This window comes from Callospermophilus lateralis, chromosome 8 (genome assembly GCF_048772815.1).
Source record: "Callospermophilus lateralis isolate mCalLat2 chromosome 8, mCalLat2.hap1, whole genome shotgun sequence".
In the NCBI taxonomy this organism is placed as follows: domain Eukaryota; kingdom Metazoa; phylum Chordata; class Mammalia; order Rodentia; family Sciuridae; genus Callospermophilus; species Callospermophilus lateralis.
The window spans coordinates 65,462,546-65,480,577 of record NC_135312.1 but is presented as its reverse complement, the minus strand read 5'-3'; the positions used below and the strand labels follow the sequence as shown (position 1 = coordinate 65,480,577).

The 18,032-nt window shown below is 33.4% G+C and overlaps 1 protein-coding gene across 6 annotated transcripts in view; it reads left to right on the top strand.

Moving 5' to 3' along the window:
- Window positions 1-18,032, top strand: part of Wdfy3 (WD repeat and FYVE domain containing 3) — a 260,148-nt gene that overhangs the window by 174,244 nt on the left and 67,872 nt on the right. For 5 of the 6 annotated variants that reach the window (XM_076865184.2, XM_076865186.2, XM_076865188.2 and 2 more), the window contains 9 exons: window positions 1,490-1,563; window positions 1,644-1,805; window positions 2,783-2,877; window positions 6,060-6,180; window positions 6,400-6,617; window positions 9,451-9,686; window positions 10,973-11,107; window positions 12,408-12,587; window positions 13,920-14,153. In XM_076865184.2, coding sequence (XP_076721299.2) covers window positions 1,490-1,563; window positions 1,644-1,805; window positions 2,783-2,877; window positions 6,060-6,180; window positions 6,400-6,617; window positions 9,451-9,686; window positions 10,973-11,107; window positions 12,408-12,587; window positions 13,920-14,153 — 1,455 coding nt within the window. The remainder of the gene's footprint in view (window positions 1-1,489; window positions 1,564-1,643; window positions 1,806-2,782; window positions 2,878-6,059; window positions 6,181-6,399; window positions 6,618-9,450; window positions 9,687-10,972; window positions 11,108-12,407; window positions 12,588-13,919; window positions 14,154-18,032) is intronic. The other variant, XM_076865185.2, reaches the window with a different exon arrangement.

Here is an 18,032-nt window from a genome sequence, read left to right as displayed (position 1 = left end):
TGCCTCATAATGTTCAGTTCATTAGAAGAGAAAAATAGCTGATTAAATACTTGTGGAAATATAGAGATAGGGAGGATGTGCAGAAAGGATTATGTAGGAGTTAAGAGATTTATCTAATCCAGCCTAACCTTGTTTTCATTTGGTAACTGACACATTCAAATCATGAATTAGCTTTATTTATAGCTATCTGATTAAAGATAATAAGAAAACATTAGAAATGCAATTGCTTAACAAACTTTGGCTTCATTTCATAGTATCTTGAGCACTTTATGACTTGATCCTTTATTACCCCAAACCATAAATAATCTATAAATACCTAATTGACCCTATTCTTTAAAAAGCCATTTCACAAATATAAAAAATTAAAACAGCATACAAAAATTTTCCTTTGTACTGGTTTTCCTAAACTTTTTATATGCATCCAGAAAATTTCATTGTCTTTGAATGTACCTTGTAAATACCTTTTGGTAGCATATTTTCCATTTCTTCCCTCTCACCCTTTGTTCCATTGTTTTCTACTTTAGCTTCTATATGTTGATAATCTCCACAATAGTTTATAGTGTTTTTGCTTTAAATAATTCAATTACTTTCAAAAGTCATGTTAAAAATTCTTTTTTATTTGCCTATGTATATGGGGTTTATGACACTCCTTATTCATTTTTGTGAATCCAAATCTCTATCTTGCATAATTCTTCCTTCAGCATTTCTTACAGTGCCAGTCTGCTGTTAATGAATTCTCCTATCTGGAAAAAGTCTTCTTTATTCCTTATTTGTTAATGATATTTTTGCATGCAATATAAGTCTAATTGACTGTTTTTATTCTTTTCACACTTTTAAGTCACTCCATTGTCTTCTTTATCTTTCTTTGACATGGTTTGTTGATTTGCAAATTTGTCATTTTCATAAAATCTGAAATTTTTCCTGCCCTTCTTACTTTTATGGACATCCCACATATCTTGAGATTGCTTGATATTGTTTCACAAATCACTAATGTGCTATCTAGTCACTTATTTTTGGTATTTTTTTCTTATACTTCATTTTGAATAATTTCCTGAATTGTCTTTCCACAATATCTAATTTCCTATTAATGTCACGCATATATTTTCCATTTTAATTATTTTGTTATGTCTAGAAGTTTGTTTTGTAGCTATGATATCTTCCATTTCTCTCCTCCTCGTTTGCATCTTTTTGTTACATTTTTAAACATGCAGAGCATATTTATAACAGATTTTTTAAGTATGATAATTCCATCAATTGTCCTTTTTTTTTTTGGCCTACTTGTAGTGATTGATATTATTTCTATGTACAAGCTGTTTTGTAGGACTTTACAAAAATAAAAATTTATAAAGTGGTTATATTCAGTTAATTATATAAGTGAAATAAATTCCATGTGCTGTCTTTGTTTTTGTCAGAATTACATTTTGGGAATTTTTTTTAACTTTAAATCTACCACTGTTTTTTTTTGTTTGTTTTGTTTTTTTTGTTATAGGTCTGGCTCCATGCACCATATGAACTCCATCTTTCCTTATTTGAACACTTTATTGAACTGCTCACTGAGTCCAGGTATTAGTTAATACCTATGTAGTTAGTTGTTCAGCTACAGAAAAGATAGTACAGTATATTAAATCTTTCTTCTCTTACAGTGAAGCTTCCAAGAATGCCAAGTTAATGAGGGAATTCCAGTTAATCCCAAAGCTGCTACTGACCCTTCGAGATATGTCTTTATCCCAGCCTACCATTGCTGCTATCAGTAATGTGCTGAGCTTCTTGCTACAAGGTTTTCCCAACAGCAATGATCTGCTCAGGTAGTGAAAACTTCTGTATTTATCTTTTAATTAACCAGAAGTGCCAGTGAGGTTAAGATGATTGAGATGAATGTAATTGGTTCCTATGCCAGTATAACACCAGTAATGTTGATGCCATGATATTTGTAAGGCATTAAAAATGTGTAATTCCTCAATATGTTGCTTTTATTTCTATGAAGCAGAGTTAGTTGTTGCCCCCAGTGAATAATAGAATATTGGAGAGAAAAGATGTGGGAATTAACCCCATGAGATTGATTAGCCTAGACATGAAAGTGTTCAGTCCCCAGCCCTCTTCCCCTAACTCTGGTAATTCTCAAGTGTATGTGCACAAGCACCCATGCGCACCCACACACACATACACTCATTGTGCACATGCCCTGCCATCACCCATACACATACCTTGAAAACATGTTTTTAACTTGGCGACATTTAAAATTGGAGTTTCAGAATTCATTTGGAATATTGTAGTTATCATAATCCCTGTTTATTTAGTATTTATTCTTAGCATTGTAATGATTTCTTTGCTGAAATTATCACCAAAACCTATCAGAGTTTTAAGTTTTTCTCCCCTTTTTAAATAAAGAAATGAAACCATTTGACCCTTGTCACATGGTTAAAAGGTGTTAGTCAGGATTTGATCCGTACTAGTATTTCCAGATCCCAAATTAAATACCAAGTCTACAGTGGATCTATACAGATAATGTTAGAGCATTTTAACTTGAATCAGTCATGTTTGTCTTTTGAAACCATTGAAGTTAGTGCATTAAAGAATTCATACTTCTGAAGAACTGTATTTTTAAAACATTGTTTATATTGCTATTGGGGATGGTGCAAGAGGAAGCAAGCCAAATAAAATCACTTAAAAAATCTATAAAAGTTAAAATAAAAAGTGTTAATTTTTAATTTCTTTATATTTTACTCTTTCTTTGGGGGAAGAAAAATGAAATCCATAACTTGATTTCTTTTTTTATTTGAAGATTTGGCCAGTTTATTTCTTCTACTTTGCCAACCTTTGCAGTTTGTGAGAAATTTGTAGTTATGGAAATAAATAATGAAGAGAAACTTGACATGGGTGAGTGGATCCTGGAATTTGGAGAAAATTATGATCAATTAATTGCTGTGCCCCTTTCTCTTCTGACACAAAGAATATTTGAATTATATGTTAGTGTTACATAACTTTCCTCCTTACGTTTTTTTTGGTCTTTCATAGATATATTTTTTATATCAAGCCCATACAATGTGCAGAAGTATTACATTGCCTACAAAATTTAATACAGTGAGAATTTTACTTTAAAATTAAAATCCTTTGTATTATTAGAGTGTTCATAGCAATGTTTCTTTAAATAGCAAATGCTTCTAGAGTAATTTTAACATTATTTGATTTTTAATTTTACATACATCTTCAGAAATGTAGTATTTGACTAAGAGTGAATTATACCCATGATACTATTATTTTCATTTCCCTATTTAAGAATAACACTGAGAAAATGAACATTTCTCTAGAATCATTTTATATAAATATAATATAAAAATTTTAAGTTGTGAAAAATTACGTAATTTTTGCTGAGTTTATGAAAGCAAGTTTTTCATGGGATACCCATTTTTCCCTCTCTGTTTCCACATATTTTTCTTTTGTATATTCTAACACAGGAAAGGTGACAAGAAAGCATTCAAAGAATCTTTTAGATTCATCTCTGAAATTAAACTCTCAATATTTTATAGTTGGCTCTACATATCCCTGGGTTTTATACCTGTGATTCAACCAACTATATATTGGAATTTAAGGGGGAAAATATTACAACTGTACTGAGCATACACATATTTTTTTCTAGTCATTATTCCTTAAACAATACTATATAACATATAACAAGTATTTGCATGGCATTTACATAGCCGATATTTAAGTAATCTAAAAAAGGCTTGAGGTATCTGGGAAGGTTTTCATAGGTTATGTGCAAATAGTTCATTTTATACTGTGTATTTTGATAAATGTGAGGAGTACTGGAACCAGTTCCCTGTGGATCCTGAGGGATGACTCTGCTGTGTCATTACCCTATTACATTATTTGAGAATCTTATTACATACATGATCATCTTAATATTCTCAAAACCTTATCCACATAGTGGAGGGAGACATAATAATAATATTGTGATATCACTCCTTGCAAAGACATTCTCCTCCATGTTGGCTCTCCTGTCCTGAATACTGCCTCCCCTGTGCTTCATGAAGAAAACAAAATGATGTAGTCACAACTGTCAATGGAAAGTCCAAGAGATTTGTAAGAACTAGTGAATTGCTACAGATCACAGAATATTTTGGTGACAGATTCAGGACTAGAACCTAATACCCCTGATCAATTACCTGCTGCTAGTTCATTTGAAACAATATTGATATTTCTTTGGGAAAACAAAAATTACCAGTGAATGAGAACAGTAAATATCAAAGCAATAGACTACACTCATTGAACACTTAAGTGTTCTATATAATATCACAACCACACTGTGATAGAGGTACTACTGTCCCAATTTTTTAAGGGAGGAAATTGTCTCCTAGAAAGATAGAAAGAAGTAAAAGAAACTTAGAAGGTCATAGCAATAACCATATCTGAAACAAGGTGATTAAAACCAGTATTTTAAGCTTTTTAACTTAAAAAATCAGCATTTTAAGCATTATTAACTTACCCTGCCATATGCAAAGATATTTCTAAGTTTTGAATTAATGTAAACCGAGTAAGTTATGAATTGGGAAATGAAAGTACTTTAAAGATCATTGAAAATATATAGCACATTTGTCTATTCTCTATATCTTTTGCTGAGCAATGAATGGATTCAGTACTGACAGAGTGTGGTAAAATCCTCCTTGATATTGAGTACAGCAGTAGAAATGTATAAATTAGTAAAATATTCTGTTGATCCACCAAGTTGTTTAGATTGGTATTCTCATCACTTTATTGCCATTTGAAATAACAGAAAGTTAGAAGTACAGTGCTACTCTGGTTGATGAATGATATTCTTTTTTTAAAAAAAATATTAACTGATAACTCTATTAACTACATTCATGTTCCAAAAAGTAAAACCACACTTTTTCTTGAGATTTTAAACAAGTATTTCTCTAATAGACATACCTACCAAGAAAATTATTTGAATAATGCTGGACAGTGATATGCCAATCAATACAAAATAATTAAATAGCATAAAAGGGATATGCAGTGGAGAATAAACTGAGAGGGATAAAATTAATCTGAAAGTTCTTTCCAGAGTTCATTTTTTAAACTATATTTGAAAAGTTGGGGAGACATAATTGACAGAAAAATAGACAAGAGAATATCAAGTTTCTCTGTAGAATGTCACCTTCTGGAGAAAATTTTAAAGGAAGTTATTCTTATAGCAATTGACGTCATAGGATATGCTTTTGATAAGGCAGTATGCAAATTACCAGTCTGGGCCCCTTGGAAGAGAAGGGTATTGTTCCTTTTGGTAAGCATGAAGCATCCATTATGAATAAAGCACTAAATTAGCATTTTTAAAGGAAGTTCAGTAGTGGGTCCCTAAATAAATAAAAGTTTATAACTACATTAAGATTCACCCTGAACATCAGTGCTGTCTATATACAGGGAAGTGTGCAGACTGTGGCTCTCACATGCAGCACTTCCCCAGCAAAGTAGCTAGCCTGGAAGAAGTGGATGCTGCTGCCCAAGCCATGTGCTTTCAGATCTGCCCACTAAGGGCTCCTGAACTCCTTTTTTCCTTCTTTTCTTTTCTACTATCTCTTGTGCATTGTGAGCCTTTGTTCCTGTTCTATGCTATGTAATTCTTTCTGTATGATATTTATTGAGTAGGTTTATGCTTCCTGTTTTCAATTTTTGAATCTAATAATTTAACTTATCCTTCAGAAAGAAGCTAGAAATTAATGGCCTGGATGGTTGAGAATCTGTTTTTTGTTTTGTTTTGTTTTTTGTTTTTTAATAGTCCTTACTCAGTGCCTTTCCCACTGCTGAGTAGGGGAGGGAAGTATTAATGTGATAATCAAGGCATTATCACTAGTTTCAGTGTTAGATGTAAATGAACAATTTTCAGAGGGTTCTAAAGAGAAATGATTTAACTGACCCTTTTCTTGTCCACTTTAATGGAAAGTAAGTCTACCTAGTATGTTCTCTAATATATTCATTTTTCATGGAGATTTCAAAGAACACTTTGGATATTTTATTCTCATTTATTTGCTAAGCATATTTAACATAATTTATTTTCATTTTAGGAACTGAGGAAGAGTTTGGAGGTCTTGTATCTGCTAATCTCATACTTTTGAGGAACAGACTTCTAGATATCTTGCTAAAACTAGTTTATACATCTAAAGAAAAAACAAGCATTAACTTTCAGTAAGTAAAACATTTTTAGAATTGATGGTACATTTGCTATCAGTAGTTATTTCACATCAAGCAAAACATGAAATTGCCATTGGCTTTATATAGACTTTTTTTAACCCTGAAATTTATAGTAGCTAGAGAATGAAAGCCAATCATATATTTTTGTTTTAATTTGAAATACTAATTTCTGAAATTAATTTTATTTCTTTGAATTCATCTATTACTCAATAGAGCTTGTGAAGAACTGGTCAAGACACTGGGTTTTGACTGGATTATGATGTTTATGGAAGAACATTTGCATTCCACCACAGTGACAGCAGCCATGAGGATTCTTGTTGTCCTGCTGAGTAATCAGTCTATTCTCATCAAGTTTAAAGAAGGACTCAGTGGTGGAGGATGGCTTGAACAGACAGATTCTGTCTTAACCAATAAGATCGGAACTGTATTAGGTATGGGACTTGTATAGTCAGCTGCTTTAAAATAAGCTGTTGTATTTTGTTTTTAAATCCTGCCTAAGTTCATACTCTCTAGTGTGTGCAATAACTGTTAAGTCATGAATTTTAATTAAGGATAGGATGAAAAGCTTATATAGTTTCAAATTCAAAGTAAAGTCAGAGATCGTTTAAAAGTTTTGAAAACTCAGGAAATTATTTATGGCTTTCTTTCTTTCTTTCTTTTTTATAATATAGTCCCTATCTGAACTATATGCATATAATTAGCAAATTATCAGTAGAAATAACCATTGTTTATTTTGAGTGTTTACTCTGTGTATGTTACTAAACACTTGCCATGTAATAACATTTCATTTGCATAACAATTGTATAATGTGTAAACACCATCATATCCATTTGATAAATTAGAAACTCAAGGTATGGGGTGAATGTATTTGTTACACAACTAGGAAGTGTCAAAATTTGAATTCATGCACTTATATCTGAAATATATGCTTTTAACTGTCATATCATATTGCCACTCAAGTATTTAATTTCAGTCAGCATTTCAGTCAAAGCTTCTTATCCTCTGCTCACTAGTTCTTGTAGCTGTTCTCAACAAACAACTGAACCTTTTTTTAATAATAGAAAACTAGAGTTTTCTATTTTCCTATATTATATTTGCTGGCGGCTTGTTTCTGTTCATATTAATGACTGACTTTGGGAAATATATTTTCGAAGATAATGTTGAAAGTATAGATAGTTAATTATTAAAGTACTTTAAAAATAATTATCAATGTAACATTACATAAAATCATATATAACTATGCTCTTGTCTGATCTAAGGAGATTATATCAAGGATTTCTGTTCACATATGTCAGATAGGAAAGTTAAGGATCAGAATTTATTATGTAGCTTATTAAAAATGTAAAGTATCAATATGTAGATGTTTCCTGCACTACTTCAATTATCAGTGTAAATGATGGGAAAACAGAGCTTTCAGCTCTGGACTATTGTTATTTCACATGTGGAAGATTCTGAGGATATTTTATGTGATGAAGAAGTGGTATCATTTCCATTTCACTGTGAAATGATTTCTCAAGAAAATTGTTTGCTTTAAATATATTTTCAGTGGTCTTATAGATACTTCTGTGCTTGTGAAAATAGATCACTATTTTGAATGGGCTATGAAGAGGAATATAACCTGCAAATGTGGTGGTTATGAGCAGTTTTTCTGCCTGCATCTCTTCAATAATATTAGAAAGAAGTGCTTTTCCTGCATTTGACCCACCTGACTTTGTACCTTGAAATGTGTCTGTCTTGCATGGTTACCTGCTTGTACATTGCATATGATGCTCTGATTCCACAAAAAGGAATCTATTCAATTTAAATTTGATCCCATTTAATTTTTCCTGAATCTCTCCCCACCCTTTCTCCCTCCATTTCTCTCTCTCTCTGTCTCTCTCTCTCTCTCACACACACACACACAATCTATAAACTGTTGTATTTTGTTTTTAATTCTTACCTAAGCTCATGCTCTTTATATGTGTGTGTGTGTGTGTGTGTGTGTGTATGTATATGTATACTCTGTGTGTGTGCACGTGTGCTTGGATATCTGTGATGTGTATGTATCTTCAAATTTTATTCTGTTTCTCCTTGATTTGATAAGCAACCCAATGATTTGATTTCTCAACTCACAGTTATTAGTTCTTGACAGTTTCTTTTCCTTAAAAAAAAAAGAAATTGAAAAAAAAAGTGTATCTCCTTTTGAAATATAAATTGCTTCAGAGTGAAATCAGTTTTTCATCTATTGGTTGCTGTTCACAAAAGATTTCTATTGAAAATTTGGCCAACATCTACTTTGTGCTGAGTACTATGCTAAGTTTGGTATAGCAGAAGAACCACATATTTGGATTGTAACCAGAAATTTGTTGTAAAAAAAAGGAAAACAGGATTGATAGAAGCATGGATGCTATAAGCCATATAATAATAATGGACCATCTCCTAAAAAGCTGGGTTTTTGTAGAAGTCTCTGCATCTGCATGGTCAGCTCGGCCCCAGTGGGAACCATAGCCACAGTAGGCTTATACTTGCCACCCCACTGTCTGGCAGCCTTCCAAGGATGCAGATTATGTTGTGAGGAAGGTCACATTTTTTTTTATTCATTTAGATTTGTCTCTAAATCTGTAGATAATTTACAATTAACTGGTTTATCATGATTTTCAGGATAAATGAAATATATTAACTATTGTACCAAGTGTGTTTTTAAATTACATTTTTGTAACATCTTCAACTTCAGCAATATTTTTTAAACAAAATTTTTCAGCTTTATTATTTATTTATTATTTATATGTGGTGCCGAGGATTGAACCCAAGTCCTTGTGCATTCGAGGCGAGCGCTCTACCGCTGAACCACACCCCCAGCCCTTGAGTAATATTTTTAATTTCACTTCCCCTTTAGGGAAATATAAGCAGGAATATTAGAGCTTTTTGAAAGTTTTTTGGTTTTTTATTTTTGGGTTTTTTTTTTTTTTTTTTTTTTTTTTTTGACAGGGGAGTCCTGGGGATCAATTCTAAGACTTTTATGCATGTGTTAGGCAAGCCTATCAGCAATGAGCTGCAAAAGTTATTCTTTTGGGGTGCTGCTGTACATTGAACCCAGGGACTTAGGCATGCTAGTCAAGTGTTCTACCACTGAGCCATGAGCCTCATCCAACTGGTAAACAGCAATTGAATATTTATATGAATGTTCAAGATAGACAAGTTACACATACTGAATTACTCCCTTCTTTGTCAATGCAGCATGGTTATTGGTTGTTAATTTTAGTATTATATTTCTTCTTCTCCTAGGATTCAATGTGGGCAGGAGTGCCGGTGGGAGATCATCGGTCAGGGAGATTAACCGGGATGCTTGTCATTTTCCTGGTTTTCCAGTTCTTCAGTCCTTCCTTCCTAAACATACTAATGTCCCTGCCCTCTATTTTCTCCTCATGGCATTGTTTCTGCAGCAGCCAGTTAGTGAGCTGCCTGAGAACCTGCAGGTCAGTGTGCCTGTCATCAGCAGCCGATATAAGCAGGGTGGCCAGGTAGGAATTATCTAGTAAGGTGTAAATGTAACTGTTTATTCAAAAAAATAATAATAGGGTAATGGGTTAATCACAATAAGACCAATTATTGATTCCACCAAACTTCTCCAGTAATTTTCCCAAAAAGAAGTCCTTTGTCACTGACTCCTTTCTTTATGATTACTCTGATTATATATGCATAAGAACCTTGTATGATATTAAGGTGATATAAATAATTCTTTTGATTTATATGATTTTATGTAAAATATGGTTTCATTTCTGAAAAATTAAAAATGGAAGAAGTAGATAGATACAAGTTATGATTAGAAAAATATTTTAATTTCTCATTTTTTGGGGGGTGGGACTGGTACTGGAGATTGAACTCAGGGTTACTCGACTACTGAGTCATCATATTTTGTATTTTATTTAGAGACAGGGTTTCACTGGGTTGCTTAGCACCTTTTGCTGAGGCTGGCTTTAAACTCATGATATTCCTGCCTCAGCCTCCTGAGCCACTGTGATTATAGGCATGCTCCATCACACCTGGCATATTTTAATTTTCTAATGATAGATAATATCTGCATTAGGAAAACAATAAGGCTTTATTTGACTTATAATTGAAGACTATTATGGATGTGTATGTGAGACTTATGTTTGTGGCCTTACAAAGACTTAGGAATTTAGCTTTTAAACTCAACTTTGATTCTATCCAATGCTAAATAATATTCAGATCAATTCTAGTAATTGACAAAACTTTTTAAGTGAAATCATTAGGCTGTACCCTTACCTTAATTCAAGATATGGATTTGTACCTGGCAGTTTGGTTCTTTATACAGCTTTGGAACATACATGGTACCAGAGTCATGAAGTATTACATGAAGCTGCTCTGGATATATCTCCTCAAATTGATTTTTATTTTGTCAAAGCTTATCCATAAGTGTCTAAATTCAACTTTGAGCATTGCTGACAGTGGGTGGCGGGGGGGAGTGAGTTTATTCTGCTTTTATGAAAGAACCTGCTTAAAATCATCAATTATATAATTTCAACTCTGGGCTAATTAGCATATATTTTATTTTTGCTTGCTTTCTTTAGAAATAAGTTAGAAATCTGTGTTTGAAACAGATATCTAAGGCAAGATTCAGGATGATATATATTATAACTAAAAATTAGTTTGAAATGTACAGTGAAGGGGTACTAGGTCTCTTTTTCTAATTGCTCACTTTAAAAAAAAATTAGTTCAGAGAAATTTTAGAATGTTAGAAATTATGCAAATAGTGACTAATCTTTAACCATTTTGACCTCTGCAGTTTGATTTGGATTCTATCTGGACATTTATTTTTGGAGTTCCTGCTTCCAGTGGAACTGTGGTTTCTTCTATCCACAATGTATGTACAGAAGCTGCTTTTTTATTGTTGGGAATGCTCCGCAGCATGCTGAATTCCGTAAGTTACTGAGATACTAGTCTACCTGCCTGTAATCTGGGTTTTTTTTTTTTTTTTTTTTTAATAAAAGAATTCTTGTATTATTTACTACATGGTCTCTAGAACCTTATTATATTTTGTTATCTCTATGAATAGACTGTATAATTATTAAGATCACAGACTCTGGAAACCAGGGTCCCAACGTGCTAACTTGTATATGCATCATTTTCCTCAGTTTAAAAGGTTGATAATAACAAAATTTACTTCTTAGGGTTATGAGTATATATTGAGGTATGCACAGAGAACTTAAAATAGTACCTGGCATGTGGTAAGTGCTAAATAAGTATTAAGTTATATTATTAGGATAATAAAACATCATAGTGTATCCATGTGTACAGTGAATATACATCTTGGTATAAGTTCTTGCAATAATACATTATTTGAACATTTAAAATAACTCTCCTTTAGAGGTTAAAAATATTAGCAGTACAGGTTTTTGTTTGTTTTGCTATTCTGATTATTTCTAGTTATGAAAAATTTAAAAAGTAAATGACCAAATATATGTTCCTGTTTTACATAAATACTTTCATGACTTAATTTTTTTACCCAATTTAGGATTCTGTTTTAAGAGGAAATATTAACTTTAATTCTTTGCATTATACTTGACAAATATAATTTTAATCAGATTATTGTTATGCCATCTAAGAACAAAAATTACCATTAAATATATTAATTTAGAATATTTAGGAATTCTTGCTTTTTTCCTTATTTCTAAATAAATATAAAATTCTAAGTTTAAAAAAATCACTCTCTGGACAGGTATTAGAAGATAAATATATATTGCTTATTCTTTGTCATCATTTTTTTTGTTGTGTTATATAATGCTTAAGTATTTTTCTTGTTATAATGTACATGATAATGCTCAGAAAGATGACTTCTGCATCTTTTGTCTTCCTCCTGACTCTTTGGCATGATGCATAATGGGACAATAATAATGGTAATATAGCCATTGTTGGTGTACCAGCAGTAAGTAGTTATGTTGATAATGATAAGTAATCAAAACTACAGACTTCAGTTAGATGAGTTGAGTACTCCAGGAAGTAGACAAGCATCCTGCATGTTTCTAGGGCTATTATTTTTATCCTCAATAACTTCTAAATTTGTTTGCATATGTGTGCATACAAGTTTTTCCTCAGATGTATGGTTTATAGCATTCTGGATCATTAGTATATCCATTTTTAGAAGAGTAGTGATTAACAGATTTTTGAAATAATTTTCATTGACTTCTCTGATATTATTTCTTCCCTTGTCTCTGTGACAGCCTTGGCAATCAGAAGAAGAGGGGTCTTGGCTCCGGGAATATCCAGTGACCCTGATGCAGTTCTTTAGATATTTATATCACAATGTTCCAGACCTTGCCTCCATGTGGATGAGCCCTGATTTCCTGTGTGCCTTAGCAGCAACTGTCTTCCCCTTCAATATTCGCCCTTACTCAGAGATGGTAGGAAAGGGGGAGGAAAATGTCAAAACTGGAATTAGTCTATTTCAATGGTTAGCAGATTTTTTTTTTTTTTTTTGCTAATCTTTTAAGCTTCTGACCAAGTTGCAGTTTCATTACTTTATATACCACCTTTTTCATCATTGTCTGTGTGTCTAGCTTTCCACACTTTCCTTTTACCTTCCCCTAAAACAGCAGTGAGCACTGCTTCCTATTTTCATTGAGGATATTCTCTTAAGTCCTTTGTTAGTAATTTCTCTCTGCCGGAGGATGTTGATTCATTTCTTATATCACATTATGATACCTGTGTAGTTCTAAAATGTACTTTCCAGATAACAAAACTCTAGTCAGACTAAATTTATTTCTCTCTTATTTCGGAAAGTAGGAATTTGCTGGATAATGAATTATAAAGTTAATTGTTTTTCTGAAATATAAAATATATATTGGTTCTTTCGCTCACAAGATTTCTTATTTTGCTTAACTTTTGCTTTTTCTTATATTGTACTAATTTAATAGAAAATTATTAAATTATTTATGATATTGATACTTCTTTGTCCTTCAAAACAGACCCAAAATCTGGCTGTCTCCTCCTCATACCTCAGAATTTCATGATGTTTCCTCTCATTTCTATCCTATACTAGAATAAACTACCTTGCTCATACTCATTTTTCTCCATGTATAAATGTAAAATATTCATTCTAAAATTGTGGGATTTTTTAAAAGAAAGAAATATAACACATTACTTTAACACTCTGGTATCTTTAAAATTTTAGAATCCTCATTTCTGATAAAACTGTGACCCTCCGTGATATTTAAATATCATTTTCTTATTAGCATCATGTAATCTGTCTACCGGTTTATCTTTCTCTCTCACTTGGCTCAAAATTGGCAGTAGTTTTATTATTATTTGGACTTATTTCATATGAAAATGGAATAGCCCTTAGGTGTTATTTTGCCAGATTTTTATCTGAAACTTTGTAACATTTAATTTTTCAGTAGGTAGACTTTAAATACACAAATATAATCATTCTCATGATATTGTTTCATTTATTTTCAGGGCAGTTATACACAATATATAATGTGATTCTACATAAAACAGATAAATTTTGAGCGGTCAGTCAGGAAGACCATATGTTGAATAACTGTGACATATGGTGCCAAATTACTATCTTGGAAGTAAGAGTCAAGTAAGGCAGAGTGAAATAATGTGCTGAGTAGCTTAATAGGAGGTAAATGCTGAAGGAAAATACTGCTATTGCTGTAATTTTATTTTTAGGGAACATTCAGGTAAATGTGTCTCATAAAACTTAATGTGCTTCCACTTGATTTTACTAGGTGACTGATCTTGATGATGAAGTTGGATCTCCAGCTGAAGAATTTAAAGCCTTTGCCGCAGATACAGGGATGAACAGGAGCCAATCAGAATACTGCAATGTGGGCACCAAGACGTATCTGACCAATCACCCAGCTAAAAAGTTTGTTTTTGACTTCATGCGGGTCTTAATAATAGACAACCTCTGTCTTACCCCTGCCAGCAAGCAGACTCCATTAATTGATCTTTTGTTGGAGGTAATAGCAAAGAAACGCATTTACTTCTCACTTACATTGCTTTTATAATTAGAACTTTAATAATCAAGATAGTTCTGTATTAAATGTCTTCAGACTTCTAATTTTTCTGAGTTAAATATGGGCAGAACATATTGGGCTGTAGAACAATTTTAATCCCTTATGTGCTTTATATCCTATCAGTTTACTCCTCTTCTTTCCATTCCCTCAACCATGACCACAGTACAATTTTTTATCACCTCTTCTCTAACAATTGGCAAATTTTTCCTGTAAAGAACTAAACAGTAAATATCTTAGGCTTCTTGGGCCACATAGTCTGTGTCTCAGCTATTTGACTCTACCATTGTAGTGTGAAAGCATCCATAGATGACACAAAAAGGAATGGGCATAACTGTGTTCCCATTAACTTAATTTGCAAAAATTGTCACAGTCTGATTTGGGCCACAGGCCTTTGCATACCAACTCCTTCCCTAGACATGGATAATACCTAGTGGCACTGTCTTCTCACCTGCAAATTCTCTGCCCGATATTATTGCTGTTGCTATCTAGTGCAGCTTTAAGACATTGTGTATTATGCATAGTAGATAGTTGCTCAGTATGCACTTGGTGAATTTCCTCTGAGGCAGAGACTTCTAGGTTGCTTGCCATTTCTCCGGATAAGTGGTAGTAGTCAGTGATACATCAAAAAATAGAGTGGCTGTAAGCCTTAAATATCCTCGCTGGCCCTAGAAATTAGCTCTCTCTGAAAACCATTAAAAACTGTTCACTTAGAAAAATCCCAGAGAAAATAAAAGATCACAGAGAGGAAATCTAACAAATCTAATAAAGAATACCTTTCCTATATATGTATGTTCTTTGGACCAGTTGGTATAAATAGGATCAAATAGTCCACGGAGGGAAGTATGAAGGTGGGTGAAAGATTGAATCCCTGTGTTCTATCTGGACTATAACAATAGAACCATAGCTTCCTCTGCTCCCCCTAGTGGCCGATATAGTTAACCACAGAAGGTGTTTTATCCATGTGAAAACATCTCAATTTGGTCAATTAAAGAACTAGTCATGCTAAGCTTTTTAACCGGAACCACAGTGTTTAATATTGGCTGGGAAGTAATTGGTTTCATCATTTGTTTGTATGGTAGAATTAAAAATCATGCCTGGTAGAGTTATCCCCTTTGAAAACTTTAAAAAACTCCAGGAAAAGAGATGGTCAGTATCTTAGTGTAAAAGGTGAGAATTTGAATGCGCCATAAAAATTGAAGTGGTGATCAGAAAAATATCAGGATAAAGTTCAGAAATATTGGTAAGATACCTTAGCTAAGCATAAAAATAAGTACACATTTATGAAAGATATGAGGTGAGAGGCTCTGTCCAGTGATAGCATTTTCAATCTTATAGGAACCCCAATGTCCCATTGATTAATACTGGATAAATTATATAATTACCTCTCTTCATATTTTAATAGAAAGAATTTGATATACTTGTATGAATCTTAAGGTAAGGTGCTCATTTTTGTGGGCACTAATTTGTCCACAATGGACTGTGCCTAGTTGTACTGGGAAGCTGGGAGCATTCACATTATAGTTCTGGAAGAAGCAGGTATTATCAGGATTAAAGCTCCCAGAAAGATGACAAACTCTTGAAAATTAAGATATTGACCTTCATATGTTCTTTCACCTCTCACAACAGTTAGCCCAATGCCTTGAAATCATTTAACTATTAATTACTCCCTGGAAGTCCCAAACTGGAAGATGGGATGCCACCTAATAAGAAGGATAAAACTTTATGATTAAAGTTTATGATTAAAACTTACCTTGCTATTTTAAACAACTTTAAATCTAATATGCCCAGTTAGAGAGTGTGTGTGTATGTGTGTGTGTGTGTGTGTGTGTGTGTGTGTGTGTGTGGTATGCTTATCAAAATATTATTAGTGTCATTTCTTCCTATAACATAAAAAAATAAAGTATACCTAGTTACAATGGCACATACATATAATCGTAGCTACTGAGACAGCTAAAGCAGGAGGATCACAAATTCAAAGTCAGCCTAGGCAACTTAGCAAGACTCTGTCTCAAAATATAAAATGGCTGAAGATGTAGCTCAGTGGTAGACTGACCCTGGGTTCAATCCCCAGTACTAGGAAAAAATTATAAATATGCAATTTTTAGTATTATTATGAAGTCTTTATCCCTGAAGAAATTTAGGAAAAGAATTATATATTAACCTTTTCACCTACATGAAAAAAGGAACTTGAACTCACTGATTTTTAACCTAATAAGGTAAATCAGGCCATCTTCAGTCTTATGAGTGTTAGAATTTCATCATAGAAACATCTATTGCCAGGCTTGGTGACACAGGTATATGATCCCAACACTTGAAAGACAAAGGTAGAAAGATCCCTTGATACTAGGAGTTTCAAGACCAGCCTGGACAACATAGTAAGACCACATGCCCCCCAAAAGGGGACCTGCTTACTTAGGTATATCCACAAAGAGGATGTCGCGAATGGTGTGTGGTCCATATAAAGGATGCAATGTGATATAAGAGAAGGATTATGGCATTTGGAGTAAGAAATATTGGGTTTGAATGTGGCCCTGTTGTTTAACAGATGGCATTTTAAACTGCTTAAGTTTAATCTATGAAGAATGATATTTACTATATCCTCTGCAGATATGTTCTAAGAGTCAAATACATGTATATCATCCAGCAAAAAGTATTTTAAAGAATCATCGTGTGTTGGTTATAGGGGTGTGACCTTTCCTAGGTTCAGTTCCCACACTTGTTACAGTTTCCTCCTTGTGGAAAAGGATGTAATGAAAGGAACTTCTCAGAATGATTCTGAGAATGAAATAGATAATGCATGCAGTATCCATAATACTGGCTGGCCCTTAGTATGTATTAAAAATTTATTAAGTGGCCTTTTTTAAGGGAAGGACAAATGGATTTGCAGCAAATGAATACTACTCTGGTGGTGGAAAGAAAGTGCATGAGAACAGACCACAGAGTATCTGTATGTGCCCAGAGGAGGAAAACCTAGGGTGCTGAGTGGAGTGTGTGCTTCTCTGATAGTACATGAAATGCTCTGTGATCTGAGGTGCTCACTGTGCCACTCAGCCATCGTCTACAAGATCTCCCTATTGTCACACATCAGATTGGTGACAGAAGTGGGGTCAGTCAAAAGCTGGAAATCCTCTTCTCTAAAGGCTTCCAGCCCATTCCAGAAACAGGACAAAATACCAGGCCTTCCTGAGTATAGACCTCTCTCTCTCCTGGGCAGCATGTGCCCATAGGCTATCTGGCCTACGGGTAGCACAGGATTCTGCCTAATGGTTCTGAGGCCTCAGAAAGTTGACAGTGTTTTTTTGCTGTCTGGCTTTGCTCTTGTCACCAAAAAGACAGATCTGATGTACAGAGGCCAGAGCAAGGCCACAGTGCTTACCTGTCTTCTTTCTGGTTGTCTAGTGGGCCAGCCAGTTTTACCTAAAAGGATGATGAGGAGATTGTAGCCTGCATTCTGCAGCATTGCTCTAGTGCCCTTATCTTCTTTGTTATGTAGATTTTAGTAGAGTGGGGAAAATATGCAGGTTTGGCTTCAGAGGAAGTGAGGTTTGAATCCTAGTTGTGACCAAGTGACTTACACTTACTAATAATCCTCAGTTACCTTGTCCTCTAAATGGGGATGTTGGTGTCTACTTCAAGGGATATTTTGCTGATTAGGTAAGGTAATTTATATAACTTAGCACTGTTTCTAGTATATAACAGTAGTCTAATAAATTATTTACAAGAGACAATGCATTTATAAAATCTTTATAAATTTAAAAATTAGGCTGCCATAAGTCTCAGTAAGAACATTTGAACTATACAGCTTCTGTGAGAAGAATTGGA